At 40.0% G+C, this 10,000-nt stretch overlaps 1 protein-coding gene across 2 annotated transcripts in view; it reads left to right on the top strand.

The window, feature by feature from the left end:
* Positions 1 to 10,000, top strand: part of LOC127635562 (contactin-associated protein-like 5) — a 131,705-nt gene that overhangs the window by 70,330 nt on the left and 51,375 nt on the right. For both annotated transcript variants that reach the window (XM_052115669.1, XM_052115668.1), the window contains exons 8-10: positions 503 to 764; positions 999 to 1,142; positions 3,744 to 3,915. In XM_052115669.1, coding sequence (XP_051971629.1) covers positions 503 to 764; positions 999 to 1,142; positions 3,744 to 3,915 — 578 coding nt within the window. The remainder of the gene's footprint in view (positions 1 to 502; positions 765 to 998; positions 1,143 to 3,743; positions 3,916 to 10,000) is intronic.

Raw genomic sequence — 10,000 nt, 5'->3', positions numbered from 1 at the left:
TACGCTAGCACGTGTACGCAGGTGCGAGCGCTCTGAAAGGCATCGCCAAAGTGCGACCTGGTAAAACTAGTTATGCAAACAAGCGTTTGTCCTCAAGGGGGCGATAGAGTTACCGTCAAACGTCTGTGACGTTAAACTGGATGTACAGTTGTTGACTTGAAAGAGAATAACTCTTGTATAAGCGTACAGTTCACATTAATGTCTGCTATAGCGCCCCTTGTGGCAATGTTGAGAACGCAACACATACAGTAATTGCGTTGCATTAAGAATTGCGGTCTTGCACATTTTGGACAGCAGTTTCGCACGAAAATCAAGCATCTGAATTTTCCTAGTTGCGTTGAGTATGTTTCGACCTTTACACTCGCCAGTTGCGAGACAATGTCGGATCACGAAATCAGTGCGAAACATGGATTTTAGGAACTTAAAGATGCATTAAAACACCATATCATCAATAGGTACAATACAACAGTGTCGTAATTCTGCCTAATATACACTCTTCTAGGGTAACGTCACATTTACGTGCACGGAATCCGTTGATGTCCCAGTGACGTTTGTCAGTCCTGGAAGTTTCCTCGGTTTGCCGTGGACCGCCGTTGGAGAAAGCGTGTCAGTCGGTCTGCAGTTCAGAACATGGAACAAAGCGGGTCTGCTGATGACCTTTGACCTCCAGCATCAAGCAGGAACGCTGTGGCTTTATCTGAGCGATGCCAGAGTACGAGTACAGATCCATAAGGCGGGACGGATCATGGTCGACGTCACAGCAGGTCGATCTTGAGCATTTCATTGTGTGAAACAGTATTTCATCCAGTGCTTATTTTAGTTTGTATACTGCAAAGTTTGACTGATATGATTCGGGTATTGCATGCATAGAGAAAGGAACATACCGTTCATAGTGTACTTACCGTATAATGCAAAGTAGGATGAGTAGTTGTCTAGGATGCCATTCTGAATGTACCCTAGACTCAAAATAAACCACAATGCTGGCTGTTTTTCCACAGGTGCCAGTTTAAATGACGGTCAGTGGCACTCGCTGGAACTAGTTGCCCATCGAGGTCGTCTCGCAGTCACCGTGGACAAAACCGACAGCTCTACAACACCCATTTCCTTCCCTGTCGTACCGGACAGTCAGTTATACTTAGGAGGTAAGAGCAAGCTTTAGCCGTGCATTACCTCTCACTAACAACAGCAACATGCAGACTCTGAGTAATTTCCCCCTGCACAAGCCAAATCCATCCTGTTAATCAATCCATCTTGTCGCTCAACACCTCTTCCGCTGAGGAAAGCATATTCATTTAGCTTTCAAGATGTTTGGGAGCGGATCGACTCTCTGATCGCTCGCGGCTCCTGAAAGCGTGTGTTTTAATTGCCTTTAGCTCAGTCACCGGAGAGAGTCGAGGAACGCCATCCCGGCATGCACGCTGGGGAGCCGTTAAAAGCGTAGCTGCAAGCGGCGGTCTCTTGCGTCTGCTGTGTTTTTGCCCTGGGCAGCAACAGAGCACGTATCGCATTGCAGTCAAAGATTATATCATGATTAAAATGAGATTTTTAAATGTAGGGGCTGAAAAGTTGTGAGTGAGTGTGCTGTGAAATCAAGTTTAGTGTCAAATAGTAGGTTGCCCTTTGTGAGCTCGTTATGGTTTGACAATGTGCAAATTGGACAATGATGATAAATGTAATTTTTAGGTGCAAAACTTGTTTTTTAGTGCCACTGGCACAGTTAGCCAAGTCAAGGACAACAACAAAAAACCTTTACAACCCATTGCACTATGACATATTTCTGAGAAAGGAAATTCAATGAGATTAAATGTAGGTCAGGACTTGATTTTATCCATTGGGAATTGATTGGAACATTTGTGGCACTTACAGAATATTGGGGTTTTAGAAGTTAGAGGTCAATAAGGAAAGTTATTGCATAAGAGATAATGTCAGCCGGTTGCTATCGCAACACTGGGGTTATCAGGACCCTGACAGGAAGCGGAGGGGTCTCGTATCACCCTTAAAGGGACAGTTCACCCAAAAATTAAAATTCTCTCATCATTTACTCACCCTCATCCCATCCCAGATGTGTATAACTTACTTTCTTCTACTGAACTCAAATGAAGATTTTAAGAAGAATGTTTCAGCTCTGTAGCTCCAATGCAAGTGAATGGTGACCAGAAATTTAAAGCTCCGCATCTATACGACTCCAGTGGTTTAATCCATGTCTTCAGAAGAGATATGATAGGGGTGAATGAGAGACGGATCAATATGTAAGTCCTGTTTTACAATAAATTCTCCTCCGTCAATCTCCACATCAACTTTCAAATTCTTCTTCTTGTGTTTTTGGTGATTAACATGCTTTATGCATATCGCCCCCTACTGGGCAGGGGAAGAATTTCTGGCAAAAATTACTTAAATGTTGATCTGTTTCTCACTTACACCATTTATATCACTCCTGAAGACATGTATTAAACCACTGGAGTCATATGGATTACTTTTATGATGCCTTAATGTGCTTTTTGGAGTGTCAAAATTTTGGCACCCATTCACTTGCATTGTATGGACCAACAGAGATGAAATATTCTTCTAAAGAATAAATTTAAATCTTCCTTGTGTTCAGCTGAAGAAAGAAAGTCATACACATCTGGGATGGCATGAGGGTGCATAAACGATGAGAGAATTTTCATTTTTTGGTGAACTGTCCCTTTAAGGAGTTTATTTTGCGATAACAACCGGCTGACTCCTCATTATCCAGCTTATTACAAAGCAAGTAAATAAATAGATAAATGCACATGAAACATTGATTTGAAATGATTTTATTAGCTTACTTGTATAGATCACACAGTGATCCGAGGAGCAGGAAAGATGGCTCGCAAATACTCGGATGAGCGGTTGTTACTGAGATATATCAGACCACTAGATGGCGCCATTATCCAATCAGAATCGAAAATTCTAGAGCGCATTTAACACATTTGCTTTTTATTTTAAGTGCACTGATGAATTGTTCACAATTAGTCCAGGAACATGTATTAATAAAGTAAATTTGTATTACATGTTATCTTTTTATATATATATATATATATGGGTGTTCATTCAACTTAAGGCACGTTTATGACCCCAGGGGTTGAATTTCAATAAAACTTTTTTTTTTACTTTTTTTCTTTTTGTTATATGAAGGTCAAATTAACACTAAATTAGTAACTTTTTCCCAGGACGTTATCAATTAATTTTGGTATTTTTCAAATACCTTTTATGTATAGATTTGACTGTTTAAGTCTTATCCCAAGGGGCCTGGGTAACTCTGCGAGTGTTAACGCTGACTACCACCCCTGGAGTTTGAATCCAGGACATGCTGAGTGACTCCAGCCAGGTCTCCTAAGCAACCAAATTGGCCCGGTTGCTAGGGAGGGTAGAGGCACATGGGGTAACCTCCTCGTGGTGGTGATTAGTGGTTCTCTCAATGGGGCGTGTGGTGAGTTGTGTGTGGATCGTGGAGAGTAGCATGAGCCTCCACATGATGTGAGTCTCTGCGGTGTCATGCACAATGAGTCACGTGATCAGATGCGCGGATTGACGGTCTCAGGTGCGGAGGCAACGAAACACCCATATACCGTCTGATGTACCATCCCACTCTGTTGCTAATGGAAAGCGCTCAATAGTTAGCGCCTGGCGAAAGTCAGAAGTTCAAAACGCTGTATATTGATACTAAAACACTCTTTGAACTGTTGCAAAATGTCCTGACTGGTCACTATTTGTATCCGCAGGATGCCCAGACACGGAACACAACACCGTCTGCAGAAACCCGTTCAATGTTTTCCAGGGATGCATGCGGCTCATCCGAACTGACAACGGTTTAGTGGATCTAATCAAAGTGCAACAGATGTTGTTTGGAAACTTTAGCGATCTTCAGATGGACATGTGCGGGATAGTCGACAGGTAAGCACACTTCCTGTCAATTACGCTTTTATGTGATCCTGCAAAACGTTCAGCTTTTCCTTTTTTCCTTTGCTCAGCTTGATTATGTAAATATAGAGATTAGTTAGTCAGAGAAATGTGCTGAATACTGATTCGCTGAGAGAGAGACACAACACTGAATCAGCTTCAGGCACAAAGTTCCTTCATTTAAATAACGATCTGTTTGATCAGTCGAAGCCGATCGCTTCGTGGTGGTTTGTTCTGAATGCAGCATTTAGTGTTGCTCACAGTTTAGAAACATCATTTCCCGCGTGTGTTCAGAATATCATATCACAGACCGGTTTTGCAGTTTGCAGCAGTGGCAAATGGACTCTTTTAAACAGACTGTGAAGGCGTGTTTCCGCCTTATTTAGCAGCGTAACATTTTAATTATTTCGTGTAAATTAATAACATCATTTACATTTATATTTACATTTATGCATTTGGCAGACGCTTTTATCCAAAGCGACTTACAGTGCACTTATTACAGGGACAATCCCCCCGGAGCAACCTGGAGTTAAGTGCCTTGCTCAAGGACACAATGGTGGTGGCTGTGGGGATCGAACCAGCAACCTTCTGATTACCAGTTATGTGCTTCAGCCCACTACGCCACCACCACCACTCCTATTGATTTAATATGACATCATACTTACATATTACCCTTGAACACCTATTAAATACGGGTTGTCGCAGATGTGATGAGGTTTCTAGTAAATTTGCCCTCTTCTTCTATGTTCTTCTAAATTGGGAAAGTTGTGGAAATGCAATAGTGGCAGTTTTCTTTTTATGTTGGAGCAAATGCGTAAGCAACAATTATATTTATGTACATTATTGTGGCAGGGCGGAGGGCGGGGCCGGGTCGTTATCCTACACACCCGGTCCCGTATTAGGCTAATTATGCCTCCGTGAGGGTTAAAGGTTGACTGCAGGGGATCGTGCGGGAGAGAGAGATCGTTAACGGTCATGTGTGTGTTTGTGTCTTCTTTTAAGTTTATCATTAAACCATTATTTATATTGTCAAGCCGGTTCTCGCCTCCTCCTTTCCATTGTTCACTTTACACTGGTGCCGGAAACCCGGGAAGGAGGAGGGATACGCCGTAGTAGAGTTCTCGCCACTACTGTCCACCCCAACGGAGCAGCCGCGGCCATCTGCCGGGGACAAGGAGCCCAGCCGCCTGAAAGAGGACGATGGCCGCCGACCGCGAGAGGAGAAGGGGCTCCTAACCGACCGCCTGGAGTGGTCAGGGGCGCAGGAGTCGCCTACCGGCCCCTGAAATGCGGCGGGGTTTAAGACCGGCGAGCGGGGAGGGGCTCACTGGCGACCGCCTGGAGCGGGAGAACCGCTGCCAGGGGCAAGGGAGACCCCTTCTGTTCCCCGAGAACGCGGCGGGGCGTTCCGTCTGCCAGGGGCTGGAGGTCTGCCTCTGATCCGCCCGGAGAGGCTCGGCAGTCATCCGATAGAGGGTGGAGGAGTGGCCGAGGAACAAGCTGCGGCGTATCGGAGAACTGGCGAGTTTCTCACTGTCGCTCTGCGTTGGCCTTTTCCCTACTGTTATTTGGGGGGGTACTACACTGTTACAGGAAGTCCCCCCCCCCCCCCCCCCCCCCATTTAATTATTTCTGTTTCCCTCCCCATGTCCCCTCCCTCGTCTTAACTCCAGGTTGTTCTGGGGGCATTGTCCCTGTAATAAGTGCACTGTAAGTCACTTTGGATAAAAGCATCTGCCAAATGCATAAATGTAAATGTAAGCAACATTTTAATATGTATTGTGTAAAAATAATTTCAAAATATTTCAAATATGATGACGTCATTTCTGGCGTCATTTCCACCACACCAATTTTTACCATATATATATATTTATTTATTTTTTTTATTTGTGTACTTGTTAACCAAGTGGACAAAAGTGTCAGTGAAGAGCATTTATGAGATGAAATATGAAAAATCCTGGTCAAAATCACTTTGTGAGCAGAAGATATTTATCCGGCATCATTTCCAATCACGCTGTGATTTTGTCAGATATTATTTCTTTGTGTGTATTTAGGATACATCAGATGTTAGCTATGAAATGATCCTTTGCAGAACAAAAGAGTCGTCAAAAGAGTTGGATGATAGTAGATCAATTAAATAAACTGGTGAGAGTGTGAAAAGTCTCTTAAAGGGACAGTTACCCAAAAATGAAAATTCTCTCACCATTTATTCACCCTCATGACATCCCAGATGTGTTTGACTTTCTTTCTTCTGCAAAATACAAATTAAGATTTTTAGAAGTATATTTCAGCTCTGTAGATCCATACAGTGCAAGTGAATGGTGACCAGAACTTTGAATATCCAAAAAGAACACAAAGGCAGCATAAAAGTAATCCATAAGACTCCAGTGGTTTAATCCATGTCTTCAGAAGTGACATGATAGATGTGGGTGAAAAACAGATCAATATTTAATTCCTTTTTTACTATGTAAATGTAAAGTTATTCTTGCTGAGATGTTTTTTAACAGTATGCAGTAAGATAGTATTGCGAAAACCCAATCTTCTGCTTTTATTCTCGTGTCAGAAAGTGTTTGGTTCATCTAGTTTGATGATGAAATGGGTCTATTTTTCTTTCAAATCTCCTCCTTTTTTTTGTGACAGTACAATTTATTTCTTCTGTGCTTTGATAAAAGCTAAATGGACTGGCTGGACTGAGCGATGCAAAGTGAGAGGGAACCTGTGGCAGACAAACTTCTCTCTCGAGTGAAATTTGGAGTGAATGTTGATTTTTGAAAGTACCGCTTGTGACAGTCGTGCAGGTGTAGATTTGATGCCTCGAGGCTCGCGTTTAATTCTGAAAGGGTTGTTTTTTCCATCTCACTGTTGTCTGTCGGCTTGTTCTGCACTTAGATCAGTTCGGGGATTCGTTTGTGTTTGTTGGATTTTTTATTTTATCGACTTTTACAGGTATGCATGAACACACCGCATCGGGGAAGCTATTTTGAAACTGCATAAGGAATTGATCACTGGTTATGTTCAAAATGGCATAGTGCTGTACTACACTTATTATTTCTGCAGTATAATGTACAGTATGTTGTAAAGGGGTTAAAGGAAAGGAGGAGGCGAGAACCGGCTTGACAATATAAATAATAGTTTAATATACCGCCACGCTGAAGGCTCACCTCAGGTTGTTTTTGTGTGTAAGAGTGATTGTAAAGTGAGGAGTTGTCAGAACTGTGTCATGACATGTTCACTTTCACTAAAGCGCTGAGTGTGTGTTCTTGTAAAAGTGAATAATGGACAGAATAAAGAGAGACTTTCTGCATCGTCAACACTTTCACTGAGTCTCCCACACCTGTGGACTCTTCGCATTATGGCTACAGTAATTCGGCTTTTATTGTGCTTTGTGAAGAAAGTGATGCATGAATTATAGACGACTCTTGGGCAGTTCACTCTCTTCCAATCAAACTGTTATGCTTGTGTCACCGATACATATTCTAATGTATTCACTTTGTGTTAAGTTGATTGGCCAATTTCGAGTCACCCTTGATGTTGCTACATATTCTGTCTGTCCTAAGTTCCTGTGGTTGACCTCTGACCCCTCAGAGTGCAGGTTCGAGTCTGTCTCATGTCAGGTTCCCTGTCGTAGAGATGCACGCCTGTTCTCGCTCCCCAGCTCCACGTGTCTGTCTAGACGTGACTTGAGCATCGTTTTGTCACCTCTCAGTGATTAGGGTAATGTGAGGGGCAGCACGGGTCACACGTGAGCCGCTGTTGCATTTTGTTCAGTGAGCGGATGTTTGCTTTCTCTGCTAGAACAGATTAAGTTTCTATTCCGTCATGTAGCGCAGAGAAACAGTTTTTGACTCGAGAGATTTTAGTGGTGTTTACTAAGTCAAGCATCATTGTTACTGTGGCTCATATTTAGGGTTAATAACAGCGATATTTAGGGTTAATAACAGTGATATTAAGGGTTAATAACAGTGATATTTAGGGTTAATAACAGGGATGTTTAGGGTTAATAACAGCGATATTAAGGGTTAATAACAGTGATATTAAGGGTTAATAACAGTGATATTTAGGGTTAATAACAGCGATATTAAGGGTTAATAACAGTGATATTTAGGGTTAATAACAGCGATATTTAGGGTTAATAACAGTGATATTAAGGGTTAATAACAGCGATGTTTAGGGTTAATAACAGCGATATTAAGGGTTAATAACAGCGATATTTAGGGTTAATAACAGCGATGTTTAGGGTTAATAACAGCGATGTTTAGGGTTAATAACAGCGATATTAAGGGTTAATAACAGCGATGTTTAGGGTTAATAACAGCGATATTAAGGGTTAATAACAGCGATGTTTAGGGTTAATAACAGCAATATTAAGGGTTAATAACAGCAATGTTTAGGGTTAATAACAGCGATATTAAGGGTTAATAACAGCGATATTTAGGGTTAATAACAGCGATGTTTAGGGTTAATAACAGCGATATTAAGGGTTAATAACAGCGATATTAAGGGTTAATAACAGTGATATTAAGGGTTAATAACAGTGATATTTAGGGTTAATAACAGCGATATTTAGGGTTAATAACAGTGATATTTAGGGTTAATAACAGTGATATTTAGGGTTAATAACAGCGATATTAAGTGTTAATAACAGTGATATTTAGGGTTAATAACAGTGATATTTAGGGTTAATAACAGCGATATTTAGGGTTAATAACAGCGATGTTTAGGGTTAATAACAGCAATATTTAGGGTTAATAACAGCGATATTAAGTGTTAATAACAGTGATATTTAGGGTTAATAACAGCGATATTTAGGGTTAATAACAGTGATATTTAGGGTTAATAACAGCGATATTTAGGGTTAATAACAGTGATATTTAGGGTTAATAACAGTGATATTTAGGGTTAATAACAGCGATATTAAGTGTTAATAACAGTGATATTTAGGGTTAATAACAGCGATATTTAGGGTTAATAACAGCGATATTTAGGGTTAATAACAGTGATATTTAGGGTTAATAACAGCGATATTTAGGGTTAGGATATTTGAATAAACCTCAAACAATAAGTATTTAATATTAGTGTGTTAAGTCGTCCTGCAGCGTTTGTGCTCCAGACATGAATGATCCTTTAAATCATGTGTGTTGTTGAGGTGAGCGGTGCTTTACTAAGAGATCACACTTTTATTTATATTTTTGCCCATTGGACGGTAAATACGGTGAAAAATTCCCATAGACTTTCATTGGAGTATGGGCCCGAAGCATACAGAATGTACAGTAGTTTTGCTTTGCTTTTTCCTTTGTCTTGCTGCTGCTTCTTATTATTTATTTATTTTTGCTCTGCTTTGCTCTTTTTTTTTTTTTTTTACTTAATGTTTTATTTAGATTTTTTTTTTTTTTTTGCTTTTTGTTTAGTTTTGTTTTGCTTTGTTTTTTTTATAGATTTTTTTGCTCTTTCTTTGATTGCTTTATTTATTTTGTTTTTTGTTGTGTTTTTTTTTTTTGCTTTGTGTTTTTGTTTGTTTTGTATTGTTATTAGTTTTTTGCTTTGCTTTTTGTGTTGATTATTTGTTTTTGCTTTGTTTATTTTGATTTTGGTTGTACTTTGTTTTGTGTTGTGTTGTTTTTTATTGCGTTTTTGTTTTGCTTTTTATTTGCTTTGCATAGTGTTTTGTTTTGTTTAGATTTTGGTTGTACTTTGTTTTGTTGTGTTTTGATTTGCTTTGGTTTGTTTTGTTTTATGTTGATTTTTATTGCGTTTTTGTTTTGCTATGCTTTTTATTTGCTTTGCATAGTGTTTTGTTTTGTTTTTTTATTATTGTTTTTTTTTGCTCTTGCTTTGCCTTTTGTTTGATTTGTTTTATTTAGTTTAGTTTTTTGTCTATTTTTTTGTTTGTTTTTTGTTTGCAGTTTGTTGAGTCTTTTAAATGCAGAGATACAAGTGAGGAATCACTTTCCATGTCAACCCAAATGTATCAACTGAGACCTCATTTCTTCAGTTCAGAAACTATATTCTGATGAAGAAGCCCAAGTAGTGGCATTCAATCCTGAACAACCCACATCTTTCCCTAAAAGTACAACAAGGT

This window comes from Xyrauchen texanus, chromosome 43 (genome assembly GCF_025860055.1).
Source record: "Xyrauchen texanus isolate HMW12.3.18 chromosome 43, RBS_HiC_50CHRs, whole genome shotgun sequence".
Lineage (NCBI taxonomy): Eukaryota > Metazoa > Chordata > Actinopteri > Cypriniformes > Catostomidae > Xyrauchen > Xyrauchen texanus.
Note: the sequence above shows the minus strand (reverse complement) of the source record. Positions and strands in the feature narration are given on the sequence as shown.